General features: G+C 41.9%; 1 protein-coding gene across 1 annotated transcript in view; it reads right to left on the bottom strand.

Moving 5' to 3' along the window:
- LOC126235573 (MFS-type transporter SLC18B1-like) overlaps positions 1–22,452 on the bottom strand; it is a 331,857-nt gene that overhangs the window by 70,269 nt on the left and 239,136 nt on the right. Inside the window, exon 9 of the mRNA XM_049944291.1 lies at positions 649–744. Within this exon, the coding sequence (XP_049800248.1) occupies positions 649–744 (96 nt within the window). The remainder of the gene's footprint in view (positions 1–648; positions 745–22,452) is intronic.

Here is a 22,452-nt window from a genome sequence, read left to right as displayed (position 1 = left end):
TTTACAGCCATTCACTCATACTGCAGTTTCCTCATGTGCATTTCTTATTGTAGCAAATGTAATCCCACTACTTTGCACTATTCTAAAAAGGTATTTCAACTAGATACCTGTCTGCCTTTATGAGTGACCACTGGCAAATTCAGAAAATTTACTGCCAAGTTGTTGACTGTACTGGACAGCACAATGCCAATGACTTCTGCAGCTGTTTCAGCACCAACACTCATAGGACTCTGAGTCACCCACCCCCACCCCCTCCACCTCCCATACCTCCCTCCTTGCCCCAACAAGAACTACAGAATACTCACTGCTTAGGACATCTGAAAACAAGTTTTTCAAATAACAAGTTTAAACATACAAGGGAATCTTCCTTTATGACATCTAAACATAATTCTATTGTTCTTTGTTTACATTTCTTTAACTCAAAGAGTTCATAAAGAAAACTGACTGTTACATAAACAGCTGCTGCCCACAAAATAAACATAATATCTTAAAATACTGTCAGTCATAATACAGCATGTCTTGACTACAATTTTACAGAAACCTAAATAATGTTCCAATGTGTAGGTTAAGACCTATATGTGTTGTTAAGTCATAAGAACTGGTAAAGTTGTTAGATATATACATAAACTGTGAGGAATGGTGACTTACATGGCACTCTCTAAGACTCCCTGGAATGTTGGCATCAAAGTAAGTGCCACTGAAACTCCAAGAATAGATAGAGCAACCAGCACAAGCCAAAGTGACCTGTAAATAACAGAATAAAATTTATGAAAGAGGATATGGCATTATACTACTACAAATTTCACCACAGATGCAAAGACTAAACATATTAATCCCTTGCAAATATAGGCACTAGTATTTTCAGTTAGATACTAGGAAATAGCTACCATTTAAATCACAATTAATGCAACGTAAACAGCACTTAGATCCATATCTTCTCTCATGTTTTGAAGATTATCATTTGCTTATTAAATAGTACAGTTAGCATTTGGCACCAGAAATATGCATAATGTTGTTTCTTAAAAGCTTACTATTACTGTTCCCATACAAAAACTGTCAACGGAAGTGACACAAATGAGCATGTGGTAGATAAAAGACAATTATTGACCAGTGTGTACATGCAGTCATTTGGAAACTGCTTGGTGAGAGCAAGTCAAGAAATTGATTCTTTTTGTGGAGGAGGAATGTTCTGTGCTTTTTAATGGAATGTCTCATTAATCACTGCAGTAAGTTGTACATCAGTGTAGATGTCTGATGAGGTAATAACTAATTCATAAAACGTCATTTTACACTGTGGCTATGAGGTTAGGTCAGTAAAACACTAGCTGCCTGGGCTTCACTCTTCTAAACACATGGTTATGTGAATAGTACACATACGGAAAGTTTGTATGCTGTGTGAATTCTGGTTTCCATGACTCAACATGATAGTGTCTCAATACTGACTCTTGTAGTGTAGACAATATAAGAGAGGGCAAAGGCCTGTTTTTTCTTACTGACACTTGATGACCACTGCACAGCCTGCCCCCCACAATATGCCATTGCCCAGAACATTCCTCCTCCTCCTCCCCCCCCCCTTTTAATAATTACAGTATATAATATGAAAAAGAAACTACCTCAAATAACATTCTGTTGCATATTTATTACTTTTTAAAAATGAAATAAACTGTGAAAAATACACTCTCAGGTATTCATCCATAAAGCACTACACGCGCGCGCACACACACACACACACACACACACACACACACACACACACACACACAAATTACAGTCCCCCACTACAATTTTCCTCTGTGTGGGCTACAGTAGAAATTTCGGTGTGGTTGTCACTACTAGCTGGACCAATTCATGAGGAACATTTATGTAAATTATTTATAAATATTTCCAGTGAACTGGCTGAACTATAATGAAATTATCTTGGTCCAAAAAGGTGTCCTATATTCAAGAACACACATTTTCAATAAATTGCTGGCAACCATTAAATCTTGGTTTCAGATAAAGCACGGTATAAACACAGTTTGAAAGACTTTTTGATAGGCAACTCAGTCTACTCTATAGATGAATATCTTAACAGAGACTGTTAAGCCAGCTTAAGTAAAAATGTCTGTTAGATTTCTGTTTTGACACCACTTGGTCACAGCAGTCAAGATCAGGTACTTTTTATATGATAAATTTATTGATACTGCATAACAATGTTTCATTCTGACAGCATGTTAATTCTGTGAATATTAGCTGTTCCAGTTTATCACATTGTATTAATCTAGTTTGACAATCTCCTGACAAATGATCAGGATAGTATTATATTCAAATGTTTTATGTTATACTTTCTGACATGTTCCACACCCATGAGAATCATCTCATTTTTTTGGGTCTATGGAACGAAAACTGAATCTAATCCAATCTAATTAAAAAACCTGCCACTATGAATAGAATGCCATTGTCAACTTGCAGTCAGTGGCAGAAGTCCTCAGAATCATGTAGAGCTGCCCAACTGCAGCATCAAGGCAACACTACCACAAGGCCAGCATTGATGACCTATAATGCAGTATGCATCACATATTAAGCTGATGAGGACAGACTTTTTGGTATGAAGTTAATTTTTAAGATGTGTGACAAGAAATACGGGAAAGGGTCACACAGAAAATGCAGTTCATGGCACACTAGTGCTGCAGTTGAACAGACTGGGTGGGGCAGCAGCTCACAGCTCCCCCTATTGCTATGAGATATCACTCCAAATGCCAGTTAAATTAAATATGGAACAGATCATGTGTGTCAGTGCTGATGTCTGGTGTGCACTACTTAAACCATTTAAGTTGTATTAAACTGTTGGTATTCAGTTACATGATGCTCTCTGAATTTTAATCATAGCTCTACAAAGTGGCTGCAAACAAAATTATCACTACACAAGACAAGTCATCCAGTCACAACACTTAGTGATTTTTCTGTAAAGTTGAGTCGGGTATGGTTGGCTGGTAATAATATAAAATAGAAGTTAATCATACATTAAAAAAAAAAAAAAAAAAAAAAACAGTTTTTGTAACATACGTATGAAAATAAAAAGGCAACCTGTGTAATTTCAGAATAACTGTTTTTAAAAAAAGTTAATTACAATTCAGAATAACTGCCCACAAATGTGAAATAATATTTGTTTAATATACTGTTTCAAAATGAAAGTAAAATGAAAAGTTAAAAGTTCAACTGAAGTAACTGACTCCCATGTGGAGTTTGCTGTCTCCCATCGGGCGCCTCCCCAGGTGGCGGATAGGGGAATACTCACCAGATATGGTGGGTACCGGGGAAATAAAATACCCGGGGTGGACCAAAACTAGCAACTGCTGCCTTGTAGTATGATATTGGCTTATCAAAGGCTAAAGGAAGAAAACCTTGAGTAAAAATTACCTGGTCCTCCGGGTTGGGGGTTGTGCAGTGGGCCAGCTCCTCACTCACATAAAAACATAAAATTGCTAAAAAACCTAATAATATGCCTCAAAAAATTGGAACTTTGGACGACGAACTGGCGATGAAAAACGGAAAATTATGTTTGGATGCTGGAATGTGCAAGGTATTTCCACTAAAATAAATTTACTACCTGCAGAACTTGACATGTTCAACATGGATGTTGTCGTACTCTCTGAAACAAAGAAGAAAGGCCAAGGAGAAGAAGAACTGGATAATTATGTACATATCTGCAGTGGGGTATCAAAGCAGTAAGAGCCAAAGCAGGAGTCTCCATTATGATAAAGAAATCGTGGAAAGAAAGAATCACAAATTGGACATTCATCAATCAACGTATTATAACTGTTGAAATGACATTATTTGCTAGGGAAGTTGTGATTATTGGCAAACAACACAAAAGATAAGGAGAAAGATACATTTTAGGACACCGTCAGGGAGACTATTGAAAAAATCCCAAGAAGAAAGGAACTGATTATCATGGGAGATCTGAATGGAAGAGTAGGAATTAGAGAATCTTGTAGAATAGTAGGAAAACATGGAGAGGACGAATATAATGACAATGGGGAACGATTGATTGCAATTTGTGAACAATTTGATCTAAAAATTACCAACACATTTTTCAAACATAAAGATATTCATAAATATACTTGGCAACAGAACACCAAAGAATTTCATTCTATAATAGATTATATTATCATTAGGCAAACAAGTAGTTTCAAAGCAGTAGACGTCATATCTTATAGAGGAGCCCAGTGTGGATCAGACCACTATCTAGTTAAAATGAAGTCTTTCTGGCCATGGAAGAATGCAAGGAGTGATACAAGTAACATAAATAAAATGAACCAGACTGAGAAAGATGAAAATTTACTTTTTAATATTGACAGCCTACAAGACGAAAGTATCAGAACACTCTTTGCGGCCAGGAAGGAAAAGAAACTGGTTGAATCATTTGAAGGAAGTACAGAGGAAATATATGACTATATAAAAGCTCATGTGAAAATCATAGCAACAGAGGTGTTGGGTAAAAAAGATAGCAAACACAACCATGCAGCAGAGTGGTGGTCAGAGGAACTAGAGGTCCTCGTTAGGGAAAAACAACATGTGTTCCTTCAGTGGTTGAATGATAAATCAGAAGAAACAAGATCAATATACAAGGAAAAGAAGAATGAAGTGATGAAAAAAATAAGGATGGCAAAAAATGAAGCATGGGAAAGAACATTTGGCAAGGTGAATAGCAAATTAGGATTTGGGAGAGCAAAAGAAGCATGGTCAGTATTGAAAGGGCTTCGACAGGATACAAAAAGCAAAAATAATCTCCAACTGATAACACAAAAGGAATGGGAAGAGTATTTCCAAAAATTATTAAATGAGGACAGAGAAGAATATCTAGAAGAAGGAACAGGGGAAGATAAAGGACATGAAGATGATGAGATCCAGATTTTAGAAAGTGAAGTACTTCAGGCATTGAGAACAGGAAAGAATGGTAAATCACCGGGACCAGGCAATATCAATCTGGAGTATCTGAAATATGGTGGTGACAAAATTGTGAAACTGATAACACAGCTCTTCAACAAAATGATACATGGAGATTCAATACCCAACGAGATGAAGCTAGGTTACATTAATAAAATATTTAAGAAAGGGGATCGCAAAATTTGTTCAAACTATCAAGGAATTTGTGTTACAAACACATTAATGAGAATTTTTGTGAAAGTAATTAAAAACAAACTGGAAAAACATTTTAGAACCCAAGAAGAACAATGTGGTTCAAAGGGCTCTGAGCACTATGGGACTTAACATCTTAGGTCATCAGTCCCCTAGAACTTAGAACTACTTAAACCTAACTAACCTAAGGACATCACACACATCCATGCCCGAGGCAGGATTCGAACCTGCGACTGTAGCAGTCCCGCGGTTCCGGACTGCAGCGCCTAGAACCGCACGGCCACCGCGGCCGGCTAAGAACAATGTGGATTCACGGCTGAGAGATCATGTGTAGACCATATTTTCACATTACGACAGATTTTGGAGAAACATAGGGAAAAATCAAAAAATATAGGATTAATTTTCATAGATCTAGAAAAAGCGTATGATACTGTTTCAAGAAAATTACTTTGGAGAGCACTGCATATTGCAAACATAAACCCTTCCTTGATTAAAATAATACAACAGATGTATAAAGATAACATTTGCCAAGTGAAAGTTGGTAATAAACTTTCACAGAAATTTAGAACAAGCAAAGGCCTTTTACAGGGCTGTCCCATGTCACCATCATTATTTAAAATCTATATAGATATTAGCCTAGAACATGTTCTCATAAATGTAATAGTATGGGATTAGAAATAAGAGATGGAGTTTACCTACATCATTTATTATTTGCTGATGATCAAGTAGTCGTAGCACAAAATGGGGAGGATGCTAACTATATGTGCAATCAACTAGCAGTAGCATACAAAACTTGGGGTTTGAAGATTAATTACAAAAAACAGAATATTTGACTAATGATTCAGATGAGCTATACATTGAAGGAAAGAAAATCAAAAAGATAAACACCTTCTGTTATTTGGGATCCATTTTAGAAATCGATGGAAAATCAGAGTCAGAAATCAATAAAAGAATTAGTAGCGGACGGAGGGTCATTGGGATGCTTAACTCAGTCTTATGGAGCAGGAATGTAATGAGCACAACTAAAAAATTAATATACAAATCCATATTAGAGAGTGTGGTTCTGTATGGAACGGAGACCTGGACAATTAACATGAAGCACATTAAAAAATTACAAGCTCTAGATATGGACTTTTGGAGAAGATCGGCAAGAATCTCCAGGAAAGAAAAGATAAGGAACACCAAAATAATAAGGAGAATGGAAATAAAAGAAAGAATATATGACGTAATCGATAGGAAGAAATTACAGTGGTACGGGCATGTACGACGAATGGAGAAAACCAGAATACCAAAATTGATACTGGAGTGGGAACCAGAGGGGAGAAGAAGAAGACGACGACCTATGACCACCTGGCTCCAAAACGTACAGCACACAATGAGGAGAATGGGCGCAGAGGAAGAAGACACACAAGATCAAAACACCTCGAGAAATATTTTGAGAATATAGTTTAAGAACGTTTATTGTTTGTATTGTAATTTCCAAGTAAATTATTATGTTGGAGAAAAGCCTCTGTAATGAGGAAAAGCTTAAAATAATAAAATAATATATAATAAAGTAACTGACTACTAACCTTACCCTTCTGCTAACGAAATGTACTTGTTCACCTAAAGCTTTGTCTTACTTAGACAATTTTTCTCTGAAAAACCTCTTCCATTTGAAAAAAATCAATGTCTATTTCACCTTCTTTTTCTGGATAATATTTCCACATCATCTACTTGTTCTGGTTTATGTACAAAATATGTACCAACTTTTTTATTGATTGGTAAACTTTTTATATACTCAGCATAGTTTCATTTAGTACCCCCACAAATTGTTACACTCAGTTGACTCATTCCAGCTGTGACTTACTAATAGTGCAGACTACACTTTTGTCAAGCGACGGCAGATCACACACATAAACGACTGTTGTGGTTGGTAAACTTTCTGCCTGAAGAAGGAGCAACTGGCTCCATAAGCTTGCCAATCATAATAGTCTTTTATGTGTGTTCTGCTGCTGCTGCTTGGTGAGTAGATTTTTTTATCAATCCAATTTGCTTGGCGAGTAGATTTTTTTTCAATCCAATTAAATAATTTTATCAATAATTGAATGTTTTTATTGTTAGATTATACTTTTGGGTTTGATGTGCACAATTTTACATTTCTGAAAATTTAAAGCAAGTTTCCAAATTGCACCATTTAGTAATCTTATCAAGATCTGTATGAATATTTTCACAACATATATGATGTGACTTACCAAATGAAAGTGCTGGCAGGTCGACAGACACACAAACGAACACAAACATACACACAAAATTCAAGCTTTTGCAACAAACTGTTGCCTCATCAGGAAAGAGGGAAGGAGAGGGAAAGACGAAAGGATGTGGGTTTTAAGGGAGAAGGTAAGGAGTCATTCCAATCCCGGGAGCGGAAAGACTTACCTTAGGGGGCAAAAAGGACGGGTATACACTCGCACACACACACATATCCATCCACACATATACAGACACAAGCAGACATCTCACTGCTTGTGTCTGTATATGTGTGGATGGATATGTGTGTGTGTGCGAGTGTATACCCGTCCTTTTTTCCCCCTAAGGTAAGTCTTTCCGCTCCCGGGATTGGAATGACTCCTTACCTCCTCCCTTAAAACCCACATCCTTTCGTCTTTCCCTCTCCTTCCCTCTTTTCTGATGAGGCAACAGTTTGTTGCGAAAGCTTGAATTTTGTGTGTATGTTTGTGTTCGTTTGTGTGTCTGTCGACCTGCCAGCACTTTCATTTGGTAAGTCACATCATCTTTGTTTTTAGATATACTTTTCCTACGTGGAATGTTTCCCTCTCTCTCTCTCTCTCTCTCTCTCTCTCTCTATATATATATATATATATATATATATATATATATATATATATATATATATATATATATATATATATATAGATTGAAGCGATTTCATAAATTCACTGTAGCTCCATTCATTGACATATGGTCACGACACACTACAGATACGTAGAAAAACTCATAAAGTTTTGTTCGGCTGAAGCCGCACATCAGGTTTCTGCCACCAGAGCACTCGAGAGCGCAGTGAGACAAAATGGCGACAGGAGCCGAGAAAGCGTATGTCGTGCTTGAAATGCACTCACATCAGTCAGTCATAACAGTGCAACGACACTTCAGGACGAAGTTCAACAAAGATCCACCAACTGCTAACTCCATTCGGCGATGGTATGCGCAGTTTAAAGCTTCTGGTTGCCTCTGTAAAGGGAAATCAACGGGTCGGCCTGCAGTGAGTGAAGAAACGTTGAACGCGTGCGGGCAAGTTTCACGCGTAGCCCGCGGAAACTGCCTGATGCCACAACTGGAGACCGACAGCGCTGACTTCAACAGGATGGTGCTCCACCGCACTTCCATCATGATGTTTGGCATTTCTTAAACAGGAAATTGGGAAACCGATGGATCGGTCGTGGTGGAGATCATGATCAGCAATTCATGTCATGGCCTCCACGCTCTCCCGACTTAACCCCATGCGATTTCTTTCTGTGGGGTTATGTGAAAGATTCAGTGTTTAAACCTCCTCCACCAAGAAACGTGCCAGAACTGCGAGCTCGCATCAACGATGCTTTCGAACTCATTGATGAGGACATGCTGCGCCGAGTGTGGAAGGAACTTGATTATCGGCTTGATGTCTGCCGAATCACTAAAGGGGCACATGTTGAACATTTGTGAATGCCTAAAAAAACTTTTTGAGCTTTTGTATGTGTGTGCAAAGCATTGTGAAAATATCTCAAATAATAAAGTTATTGTAGAGCTGTGAAATCGCTTCAATCATTTGTAATAACCCTGTGTATATATATAATAGAGGGAAACATTCCACATAGGAAAAATAGGAAAACATTCCACGTAGGAAAAATTCCACGTAGGAAAAATTCCACGTAGGAAAAATTCCACGTGGGAAAAATTCCACGTGCCAACAGTTTGTTGTGAAAGCTTGAATTTTGTGTGTATGTTTGTGTGTCTGTCGACCTGCCAGCACTTTCATTTGGTAAGTCATATATATATATATATATATATATATATATATATATATATATATATATATATATATATATATATATATATATATACACGCCAACCTATTCATGGGTCGCTTAGAGGAAGCCTCCTTGGTTACCCAGGCCTGCCAACCCAAAGTTTGGTATAGATTTATTGATGACATCTTCATGATCTGGACTCAAAGTGAAGAAGAACTCCAGAATTTCCTCTCCAACCTCAACTTCTTTGGTTCCATCAGATTCACCTGGTCCTACTCCAAATCCCATGCCACTTTCCTTGACGTTGACCTCCATCTGTCCAATAGCCAGCTTCACACGTCCGTCCACATGAAACCCACCAACAAGCAACAGTACCTCCATTATGACAGCTGCCACCCATTCCACATCAAACGGTCCCTTCCCTACAGTCTAGGTCTTCGTGGCAAACGAATCTGCTCCAGTCCGGAATCCCTGAACCATTACACCAACAACCTGAAAACAGCTTTCACATCCCGCAACTACCCTCCCGAACTGATACAGAAGCAAATAACCAGAGCCACTTCCTCATCCCCTCAAACCCAGAACCTCCCACAGAAGAACCATAAAAGTGCCCCACTTGTGACAGGATACTTTCCGGGACTGGATCAGACTCTGAATGTGGCTCTCCAGCAGGGATACGACTTTCCACAAATCCTGCCCTGAAATGAGAGCCACCCTTCATGAAATCCTCCCCACTCCACCAAGAGTGTCTTTCCGCCGTCCACCTAACCTTCGTAACCTCTTAGTTCATCCCTATGAAATCCCCACACCACCTTCCTTACCCTCTGGCTCCTACCCTTGTAACCATCCCGGGTGTAAAACCTGTCCAATGCACCCTCCCACCACCACCTACTCCAGTCCTGTAACCCGGAAGGTGTACACGATCAAAGGCAGAGCCACGTGTGAAAGCACCCACGTGATTTACCAACTGACCTGCCTACACTGTGAAGCTTTCTATGTGGGAATTGCCAGCAACAAACTGTCCATTCACATGAATGGACACAGGCAGACAGTGTTTGTTGGTAATGAGGATCACCCTGTGGCTAAACATGCCTTGGTGCACGGCCAGCACATCTTGGCACAGTGTTACACCGTCTGGGTATCTGGATACTTCCCACTAACACCAACCTGTCAGAACTCCGGAGATGGGAACTTGCCCTTCAGTATATCCTCTCTTCTCGTTATCCGCCAGGCCTCAACCTCCGTTAATTTCAAGTTGCCGCTGCTCATACCTCACCTGTCTTTCAACAACATCTGTGCCTCTGAACTTCCGCCTCGACTGACATCTCTACCCAAACTCTTTGCCTTTACAAATGTCTGCTTGTGTCTGTGTATGTGTGGATGGATATGTGTGTGTGTGAATGTGTGTGCGCGCGAGTATATACCTGTCCTTTTTCCCCCTAGGGTAAGTCTTTCCGCTCCCGGGATTGGAATGACTCCTAACCCTCTCCCTTAAAACCCACATCCTTTCGTCTTTCCCTCTCCTTCCCTCTTTCCTGACGAAGCAACCGTTGGTTGCGAAAGCTAGAATTTTGTGTGTATGTTTGTGTTTGTTTGTGTGTCTATCGACCTGCCAGCGCTTTCGTTTGGTAAGTCACATCATCTTTGTTTTTAGATATATTTTTCCCACGTGGAATGTTCCCCTCTATGATATATATATATATCTAAAAACAAAGATGATGTGACTTACCAAACGAAAGCGCTGGCAGGTCGATAGACACACAAACAAACACAAACATTCACACAAAATTCTTGCTTTCACAACCAACGGTTGTTTCATCAGGAAAGAGGGAAGGAGAGGGAAAGACGAAAGGATGTGGGTTTTAAGGGAGAGGGTAAGGAGTCATACCAATTCTGGGAGCAGAAAGACTTACCTTATGGGGAAAAAAGGATGGGTATACACTCGCACACACACACATATCCATCCACACATATACAGACACAAGCAGACATATTTAACTCCACATCCTTTCATCTTTCCCTCTCCTTCCCTCTTTCCTGATGAGGCAACAGTTTGTTGCGAAAGCTTGAATTTTGTGTGTGTGTTTGTGTTTGTGTGTGTGTCTATCGACCTGCCAGCGCTTTCGTTCGGTAAGTCACATCATCTTTGTTTTATATATATATATATATATATATATATATATATATATATATATATATATATATATATATATATATATATATATATATATATAAACAAAGATGATGTAACTTACCAAACCAAAGTGTTGGCATGTTGATAGACACACAAACACACACACAAAATTCAAGCTTTCGCAACCAACGGTTGTTTCATCAGGAAAGAGGGAAGGAGAGGGAAAGACGAAAGGATGTGGGTTTTAAGGGAGAGGGTAAGGAGTCATACCAATTCTGGGAGCAGAAAGACTTACCTTAGGGGGGAAAAAAGGACAGGTATACACTCGCACACACATAATAAACCAATGGAAAATCCAGGACAGAACGTAACAATGTTATGAAAAGCACAGCCAATGTTCACCATGCAGTGAAGATGCTGAGTTGCAGAGCACTTTCTGGTAGTCTTTTGCTGTGCCTAACTGCAACTCAGCATCATAGTAATAATTATTTTCACAGGATACAATTCTTTTTCCATAACAACATGTCTTTCTATTGTTCAACAACATGTCTTTCTATTGTTCAATGAGCTCACCTCACATTTTTAACTGGCTTTTTACTGTCAGTTCATGCTTCTCTGTTATAAGATATAGCACATAATAAGCACTGATACTAAATATTCTGTTTGGAAGCTTCGTCTCGAAAACTCTATTTGCCTCTCACAATTTCTCACCAAGATTGTTTTGTGACATACTTCTGGGAGTTCAGTTGAAATACAAACTCAGCTTAGCACCTGAAAGTACCCCATTAAGATCTATTTAGTTTACCAAAAGTATCTTTTTTTCCATTGCATCTTCTCATTACACCCAGCTGACCTAGATATCGAAACTCAGACACTTGTTCCAAGATTTTGTCTCTGGTTTCCACTATTTTTTTCTTAGTGTTTTGGCTATACAATAGCTACTTTACAATTAGTTTGTAGGCCCACTTTCAGATTTGTTCTGTTGAATTCTACACATTGCTGCTGAAGTTTACTGTGCAAACAGTACACAGCAGTGACCGGCAGAAAAAAAAAAAACAATGGTTCAGATATTCCTACGCCCATTATAATTATCCGGGCTGTTATGCCGTGGTCGGTTGATGAATTCTGTGTCGATTCCCAAGTCAGTAGCGAGCCAGTGGGTGTGTTGGACCTTCCATCGAGCTACGGACCCCCTTGAAGATGTTTCCCGCAGTCGGAGACGAAATGTTGGGAATCGACACAGAATTCATCAACCGACCACGGCATAACAGCCCGGATAATTATAATGGACATGATATTTCCGGCCGTGAAAGTCTACATTTTAGTATATATTCCTACTTCATCTTTCCAGTTCAAGTATGTGAAAACTTCCTTTGGTACTTGTGAGGACAGTTTTAGTGGTATGGAATCTCCTTACATATCTCTTCTTTCAGTTTGATTTTCAATCACTTTTGTGTAAGCTTAATGGGAGCTGTAATATTTATGTATAATTACGGTCTTTGTACACTAACATAAGATGGACCAAAATTTTCCTTCTCCCCCAGAACCTTAGTGCAGTTTTTGTTGAAACTAAACAAACGTAAACTCTAAGGGTATGAAAGCCAGGCAACACAGTAATTCTTACCTATTACTCAATTCTACACACTTCAAAAAAAGTTTTGCGTCACACCAGTTTCCAGGACTTCTGAAGATAGATGTTGACTTTGGATACTGTATCACAGACATAGTCCCTTTGACTGTTCAGCTATGTCACTAAGCCCACCCAAAGACGTAAACAACCATGCATGAGCAGCACCTATTAGATAGAGGGGAACTGACAGCTGATCCATTCCAGTCATTCCACCAGGAAGGAGGAGGTACACAGCTCATGTTGTCTGTAGTTCAACAATGCCTAGACAGTCAATACTTTGGTTTGATCGCATCCCCATTGTTACTTTGTGCCAGGAAGGGCTCTCAACAAGGGAAGTGTCCAGCCGTCTCGGAGTGAACCAAAGCGATGTTGTTCGGACATGGGGGAGATACAGAGAGACAGGAACTGTCTATGACATGCCTTGCTCAGGCTGCCCAAGGGCTACTACTGCAGTAGATGACCGCTACCTATGGATTATGGCTCAGAGGAAACCTGACAGCAATACCACCATGTTGAATAATGCTTTTCATGTAGCCACAGGACATCGTGTTACAACTCAAACTATGTGCAATAGGCTGCACGATGCACAACTTCACTCTCGACGTCCATGGCGAGGTCCATCTTTGTGACCACAGCTCCATGCAGTGCGGTACAGATTGGGCCAACAGCATGGCGAATGGACTGCTCAGGATTGGCATCACTCTTTGCCAATGAGAGTAGCATATGCCTTCAACCAGAAAATCATCAGAGACATGTTTGGAGGCAACTCGGTCATGCTGAATGCCTTAGACGCACTGTCCAGTGAGTACACCAATGTAGAGGTTCCCTTATGTTTTGGGATGGCATTACATGGGGCCGACATATGCCGCTGGTGGTCATGGAAGACGCCTTAACAGCTGTACTATACGTGAATGGCATTCTCTGGCTGATAATGCAACCAACAAAAGGAGTAGGGAAAGGGAAAGATGGGCAGGTTGTTGCCAAAGGACGGTATAAAAAGAAGGTGAGAGGATGAGAATAAGGAGGAGGTGATACGACAGAGCAGGTGAAAATTGATGGGTGGAGTGTGTGAGGACAGTTGCTTACCATAGGTTCAGACAGGAATAATTTTGGAAGCAGAGAATGTGGTGTAAGGTTAACTTCCATCTGCACAGTTCAGATTAGGTGATGGTGGAGGAGAAAACCAGATGGCTCAGGTAATGAAGTAGCTACTGATATCAATCATGTTACTTTCAGTTTCATGTTGTGCCACTGTGTGGTCTACTTTGCTTTTGGCCACAGTTCGGCGGTGGCATCATGCAAGACAGGTGGTTGGTAATCACACCAACATAAAATCTGTGCAATAATTTTATTTTGGAACTCTTCCATTTGGTCCGTTTCTGCATAGAAAAACAACAATATCACAAACTGAGCCTGCCTTGATACAGGGAGGGGAGGAGGATATTAGTGTTTAACGTCCCGTCGACAACGAGGTCATTAGAGACGGAGCGCAAGCTCGGGTGAGGGAAGGATGGGGAAGGAAATCGGCCGTGCCCTTTCAAAGGAACCATCCCGGCATTTGCCTGAAGTGATTTAGGGAAATCACGGAAAACCTAAATCAGGATGGCCAGAGACGGGATTGAACCGTCGTCCTCCCGAATGCGAGTCCAGTGTGCTACCACTGCGCCAGCCTTGATACAAAACACCTTGTTATTCATTTATTTTGATATCCTCCCAAACAAGTTTTGGCAACAAATATCACTGGATGATGGTGATATTTGTTGCCGAAACTAGTTTGGGAGAATAATGAATTAAACAAATAACAAGGTGTTTTGCATCAAGGCGGACTCAATTTCTGATATTATTGTAAGCTATGCAATGGTTGCATCACAGCTGGTTCATGTCATGGCTGCTCTCACAGGTGGCCCAGCCTCGGATGGTGTAGGATAAACCTATGACAGGACTGGAATAGGAAATGCTGGGTAGGTGGATTGGGCAGGTCTTGCACCTGAGTCTTCCACAGGGATATCACCCCTGGAACAAGGGGTCGGAATTAGGGATGGCATACGGATGGACTAGGATGTAGTGGAGATTTGGTAGGTGATGGAACACCATTTTTTCAGGGATAGTAAGGATCTTAGATAGAATGTTCCACATTTCAGGGCATGAGGATAGGTAATCAAAGCCCTGAAGAAGGATGTGGTTCAGTTGTTCCAGTCCAAGGTGGTGGGTGATGAAGGGGGTAATCCGTTCTAAGTGGTTCTTGGTGGCAAGGGGGGGGGGGGAGTAATTAGCATGAGAGCTCTCTTTGCACACTAGATCTGGAGGATAGTGCCTGTCTGTGATGGCCTCACTGAGACCCTCAGCAACTGTGCAGAGGATTTCTTGTCACCTGTCACCTGTCACGTATCCCGTCCTCAACCCTGTCTACACCCTCTGCACCACCCTCTGCCAATGCACCCACTCATCTTTCCTCTACCCCACTCCTCTCTCATTTCACTCACAATTTATCCTTCTCTCCCCATCTCCCTACCCCACAGCTCCCTGACACTGTGCCTGTTGGTAGTCTAGACCTCCACACTCCACCAGGCAGGACTCTTCACTCCCACCACCCCTACCCTGGTAAACCCTTCTCCTTCCCTGTTCTCTCCAGACTGCTGTTTCCATTCTATGTGGCAGTTGCATTCTGGTACAAGCTGTCAGAGATGGCAGTCATGTGGACATGAGGTGTGCTTGCTTCTATGAATAAATCCATGTTTGTTTCCCTTCCTAAAGAAGCCTTGGCTGAAAGCTAATGCGTAACTGTCTTTTCATTGTGCCTGTCTGCATCTCAATGTGTCATCTTTATGGTGAGTAGCTATCTATCCTTTCCTTATATTGCTGACATTTCAACCTGCAGTTTCCACAGTTTGATTTTACCAAACAGCTTTACTTACATCCCACAACCCTGTGATGTTTCCCTTTTCACTGTTACTCTTCTTAGTGTCTGTTATTTCTCCTTCTTCCAGGGTTTACTCACTGCCTTCCAAACCACACACCCTTCTGAGATAAATAGTATCAACGATCTCATCTGTGCACAACACATGGCTACATGACCACAAAGATTGCTGGTGCAGCATCAGTGCCTCAAATTCTTCTCAGTGATAGTTATAATTAATCTTATTGCACCCACTCCCTTCCTCATCCTTTCATATTTTAGCATTTTATTTTACACACCTGCCCAAACTATACGAAGTTGCGATTCTCAACTTAACCGATGCTCCTTCGCTTACCTTATTCCATCACTTGCATACTCCCATAATTCATCCAATCCTTTTGTCCCAAGTCTCTGTACATTTCTAACATACACATATCAAAAAAAGTTTTGCATCACCCTGGTTCCCACAACTCCTGAAGATAGACATTGACTTTGGATACTGTATCACAGACACAGTCCCTTTGACTGTTCAGCTATGTCACTAAACCCACCCAAAGATGTAAACAACCATTTATGAGCAGTGCCTATTAGACAGAGGGAGTCTGACTGCTGATCAGTTCCAATCATTCCACCAGGAAGGAGGTACACAGCTTGTGTTGTCTGTAGATCAACAATGCTAAATGGTCAATACCATGGTTCAATCACCTCTGCAGTGTTACTTTGTGCCAGGAAGGGCTCTCAAAAAGGGAAGTGTCCAGGTGTCTCTGAGTGATCCAAAGTGATGTTGTTCGAACATGGAGGTGATACAGAGACACAGGAACTGTTGATGACATGCCTTTCTCAGGCTGCTCAATGGCTACTACTGCAGTGGATTACTGCTAACTATGGATTGTGGCACAAAGGAACCCTGACAGCAACACCACCATGTTGAATAATGCTTCTCGTGCAGCCACAAGATGTCAAGTTACGACTCAAACTGTGTGCACAATAGGCTGCATGATGCGCAACTTCACTCCTAACACCCATGGCAGGATCCATCTTCGAACCACGACACCATGCAGTGTGGTACAGATGGGCCCAACAACATGCCTAATGGACCGCTCAGAATTGGCCTCACATTCTCTTCATCGATGAGTGTTGCATATGTTGGAGATGTGTTTGGAGGCAACCCGTCAGGAGGAACACCTCGGACACACTGTCCAGTGAGGGAATCAAGGTGGAGGTTGCCTGCTGCTTTGGGGTGGCTTTATGTGGGGCCGACATACACCGCTGGTGCCAAGGAAGGCACCGTTAACAGCTGTATGACACGTGAATGCCATCCTCCAACCGTTAGTGCAACCATATTGGCAGCATATCAGTGAGGCATTAGTATTCATGGATGACAACTCGTGCCCCTGTCATGCACATCTTGTGAATAACTTCCTTCATGATAATGACATCGCTCGACTAGAGTGACCAGCATATTCTCCAGACATGAATCCTATCAAACAAGCCTATGATAGATCGAAATGGGCTGTTTATGGATGATGTGACCCATCAACCACTCTAAGGGATCCATGCCGAATCGCTGAGGAGTGGGATAATCTGGACCAACAGGGCTTGACAAACTCGTGGATAGCATGTTATGAAGAATATAGGCATGCATCAATGCAAAGGACGTGCTAATGGGTATTAGAGGTACTGGTGTGTACAGCAATCTGGACCACCACCTCTGAAGGTCTTGCTGTATAGTGGCACAACATGGAATGTGTGGTTTTCACGAGCAATAAAAAGGGTGGAAATGATGTTGATCTCTAATCCAATTTTCTGTACAGATTCTGCAACTCTTGGAACCGAGGTGTTGCAAAACTTTTTTTGATGTGTATATCTTTATGTAGCTGTCCACATTTGTGCATATTTATATATTTCTTCGTGTATATTAAGTATGTGTACATGTTTTTGCGTGTCTTCATGTATTTCTTACACACCTTTTTGTTATCCAACCATCTAACACTTTCATTTGCCCATTTCTGCATCATTCCTGTTACCCTCTACCATCCCTGCCACAATGTATTCCTGCTCCATCTTTCTGGATCATTTCAGAAAAGCCAATCCCACATCCTGTTTGTTAAAAGATGCTTTAACAATGGAATCCCTTCTGGCCCCTATCGTGGCTCAATCATAAAAATTCAGTTCTCTGGGCCCCACACCTTCCTTCACAATGACGTTCACCTCTTTAGATTCTACCAGTCTCTGGCTCTCACAAATCTGGTGTTGTAAAAACACATCTGCATAGCACAGGCATCCCACAACCACCTCTGTTCCCTCTGAAAGATACTGTTCATGTACAATCCCTGTTACACACATTGCATCTTTGAAGCTGAATACCTTGCTCTCCAGCACCTGGAGGAGCATTCCAGACACCACCTCCATAAGTTATCCAACCTGCTCGCATACTACTGCCACCTCAGGGCACTACTATACAACCCCTATCCTACCCACAGTGTTCCCCCTCATCAACCTCTCATACCACCCAGACCCTGCCTAGCTTTTCAACTTGCCACATCCATCACAACTCCCTACCAAAAGTGCACCAACCTTTCCATCAAAACTCTCAGCCCCACAGAAGTTTCATTCCTATTCAAAGACCTAACTTTTACCTCTGCACCGAAATTCAACCGTGTTGGACACGCCAACAACACACTCTCCTTCTCCTGATCCTAACAATGGAAACACTTCTTTGCCACCAGTCCCTCCACCCAAAGCCAACTTAATCCCAACACTGAACCCTGCCTCTCTCAGTTCATACCACCATCATACCATGATACTCCCCTCCTCTCATCTAACCAATCCCTGGTCACCTTCCAGGAGTTCCTTACCTCTAACTTGGCCTTACCATTCTTCCCCAGAGATATTTCACACCTCTCCTAAATTGGTGTACAGTTGTCCACAGAACCTCTGCAACTTCCTGGTACATCCCCATGCCACTCCCAATAACAGCCCCTTGCTACAGGAATCATATCCCTGTGGAAGATGCACTTCCTATTACAGTCCTGTCACATGTTTATCCTACCCCATCAGGTGCTGCGCCACCTGTTAAATCAGCCACATCATTTACCAGCTCTGCTGTGACCACCGCACAGCTTTTTCTATTGGTATGACTACCACCCAGCTGTCCAGAAAGATGAACAGCCACTGCCAAACTGTGCACAATAGCAAATAGACCAGCCTGTGGCACAACACAAACAACATAACATGCTTGATTTCAATGGCTGCTTCACTACCCAAGTCACATGGATCCTCCCCTCCACCACTAGCTTTTCTCAACTGTGCAGATGTGAGTTACCCTTACACCACATCATCCACTCCTGAAATTATCCCGGGCTCAACCTACAGCAACCTAATGTCCCCACACCCTCTACCCAACAGTTTCGATTCCCTCTGTTCTATCACCTCCTCCTTATTCTCGTCCCCTCACCATCATCATGTGCTGCTCTCTGGCATTGTACCCACCTGTCTTTGCCCTTTCCCACTCCTCTCCTTTCTCGCTCCATGTTCTCCCTGTACCCCCCTCCCCCATCCCCCCTCACTACTCCCTGCCTCACAGCCTCCCAATGCTATGCCTGTTTGGCAGTCTAGTCCCTGCACACACAGCTGGACAACACTCTTCCCTCCCCCCACCTTAACCTGGTACCCCATCCTCTCCCAGCCCCCTCTACATTGCTGCCTCCATTCTACGAGACAATTGCATTCTGGTCCAAGCTGCCAGAGATGGTTGTGTGGCAGGTGTGCGTTTGTGAAATATGATTGCTTGTGTGAGTGTGTGTGTGTGTGTGTGTGTGTGTGTGTGTGTGTGTGTGTGTGTTGTTTCCTTTTCTGAAGAAATGGTTCAAATGGCTCTGAGCACTATGGGACTTAACTGCTGAGGTCATCAGTCCCCTAGAACTTAGAACTATTTAAACCGAACTAACCTAAGGACATCACACACATCCATGCCCAAGGCAGGATTCGAACCTGCGACCGTAGCAGTCTCGCGGTTCCAGACTGTAGTGTCTAGAACTGCTCGGCCACTCTGGCCGGCTTTCTGAAGAAGGCTTTGGTCAAAACATAATGGGTAGCCATCTTTTCATTGGGCCTGTATGGAACTCAAGGTATCACTTGTATAGTGAGTAACTATGTATCTTTCCCTTGTATTGCAGATATTACAGTATAACCTGGAGTTTCCATTGTTTGATTTTTCCTAATGGCTTTTCTTCAGTTCCACAACCCTGTGATGTTTTCATTTCTTACTACTCTCTATAGCATTACTCTTCTGTGTTTGATCATTCCCCTCTTTCCTGTGTTTATTTATGATGTCCCAAACCACACACTTTTTAGAGCCACACTGTATCACTGACCTCGTCTGCGCACAACACACAGCTATGTGATCACATGGATTGTTGGTGTAACATCGATTCTCCAAATTCTTCCCATTGATAATTATAATTACTCATACTCATTCCACTTCCTCTCACCCTCGTGCATCTATCCATGACATGCAAATTTGTGATCCTCGTCCTCACTGATCCTCCTTCGCCCTCTCTTCTCTTATTCCAAAACACGAATATTACTATAACTCATCCATTCCTTTCCTCTCATGTTCCTATACATTTTTAAAGTGTCTGTGCATATTTGTATGTATTTCACAGATTTGTGTGTATTTTTAGGTATCTGTGTGTGTTTTGTGAGTCTTTGCATATTTATTACACTTCTTTTCTGCTATTCAGCTCCCCTTACAACCATTTAACGCTTTCATTTGTCCATTTCCACATCATTCCCATTTCCTTATGCCATTCCTGCCACAATGGAGCTCCACTCCATCTTTCAGCACCAGATCAGAAAATCCAGTCCACATCCTGTTTTTTAAATAATACTTAAACCAAAGCACCCCCCCCCCCCCCTGTTTCATCATAAAAATTCATTTCTCTGGATCACACCCCTGTTCAAATTCCACCAATCCTCAACCCTCACAAACCTCGTACTGCAAAAACACATCTCCACAGCATAGGCATCCCACAGCCACAGCTGTTCCCTCCGCAAGATTCTGCTGTTGTGTAATGCCTGCTACATATATCACATCTCTGAAACTGAATGCCGTGCTCTACAGCACCTGGACAAACAGTCCAGACATTACCTCCACAAGTTATTCAACCTGCTGATATTCCACTGCTGCATCAGGGCACCACTATCCAACTCCTATCCTAACCACAGGGGTGCTCCTTGTCATCCTCTCATACATCCAGACCCTGCCTAGCTAACCTTTTCAACTTCTCACATCCTGCACAACTCCCTACCAAATTTCCACCACATTCAGGGCTGAAACATTCCTATAACACTGTTGTTAACCTTTCCACCAGAACCCTCACCCCCACAGAAATTCCAGTCCTATTTAAAGCCCCCACTTTTAGCCTTACATCCAAATTTAACCATGTTGCACTTCTTCTTCTTCTTCTTCTGGTCCTTGCAATGGAAAGACTACTTTGCCACCAATCCCTCCACCCAAAGCCAACTTAATCCCAACACTGAACCCTTCCTCCCCCAATTTCTTCCATCATACCTTGATCCTCCTCCCTCTTACCTAAACACCCTCTGATCACCTCTTACTTGGCCTCACCATCCTTCCCCACTTCCCTTCCTCAGAACACCAAACTTTCAGAAGAAGAAAGGACAGCCATACACAACCTCAAACAATACCCTTACCCAATCATCCTACCTGCAGACAGAGGTTCCATCACTGTTATTATAAATTGCACTTACTACTTGGCAGAAGGCCTCTGCCAATTATCTGACTAGTCTACCTACAAACTCTGCCAGAGTGATCCCATCTCAGAAGCCCAACACAACCTAAAATTCCTGCTTACAGCCTTAGGCCCTTTCCAGAACCTCTCCTCTGCATCCATTTCCCTCCTCACTCCTATAAAACCCCACACACTAACCTTCTAAATATTCCCCAAACACAAAAATCCTGGATGCCATGTTCTAGCTGGTTATTGTGCCCTCACAGAAGGAATTTTGGTCCTCATCAACCAACACTTCCTCCCAATTGCCTGTAATCTAGCATCACATGTCAAATATACTAACCATTTCCTTTACTAACTCTCCACCACCCCCACTCCTGTACCTCCTGAATTCCTACATGTCAATATTGATGCCATTTCCCTAAATGCCAACAACCTCATGGCCATGATCTTATCACTATTGAACACTACTTTTTCCAATTCCTTCAGACTCCAAACCCAATACATGGTATACCTTACCAACTAGCCATAGGCACGGCTTGGCATCCTCCAATGGCAACCTGTTTATGGGCCACCAAGATGATATCTTCATGACCTGCGGATGTGGCCAAGAAACCCTACCCTCATCCCTTCACAACTTCTACACCTTCTCTCCCATCCACTTCACCTGGTCCTCCTCAACCCAGTGTGCCAATTTCCTGGAGGCTGACCTCCTCCTCTCCAATGTCTTCATCGACACCTCTATCCACATTAAACTCACCAACCACCAACAGTACCTGCATTTTGGTGGCTGTCATCCCTTCTAGACCAAAAAATGTTTCCCATACAGCCTGGTCACCGGGGACGGAGTATATACTGTGAAAAGAACTGCCTTGCCTAGTATGCTGATGGTCTCGCCCCAATGCCTT

This window comes from Schistocerca nitens, chromosome 2, assembly GCF_023898315.1.
Source record: "Schistocerca nitens isolate TAMUIC-IGC-003100 chromosome 2, iqSchNite1.1, whole genome shotgun sequence".
Classification (NCBI taxonomy): domain Eukaryota; kingdom Metazoa; phylum Arthropoda; class Insecta; order Orthoptera; family Acrididae; genus Schistocerca; species Schistocerca nitens.
Note: the sequence above shows the minus strand (reverse complement) of the source record. Positions and strands in the feature narration are given on the sequence as shown.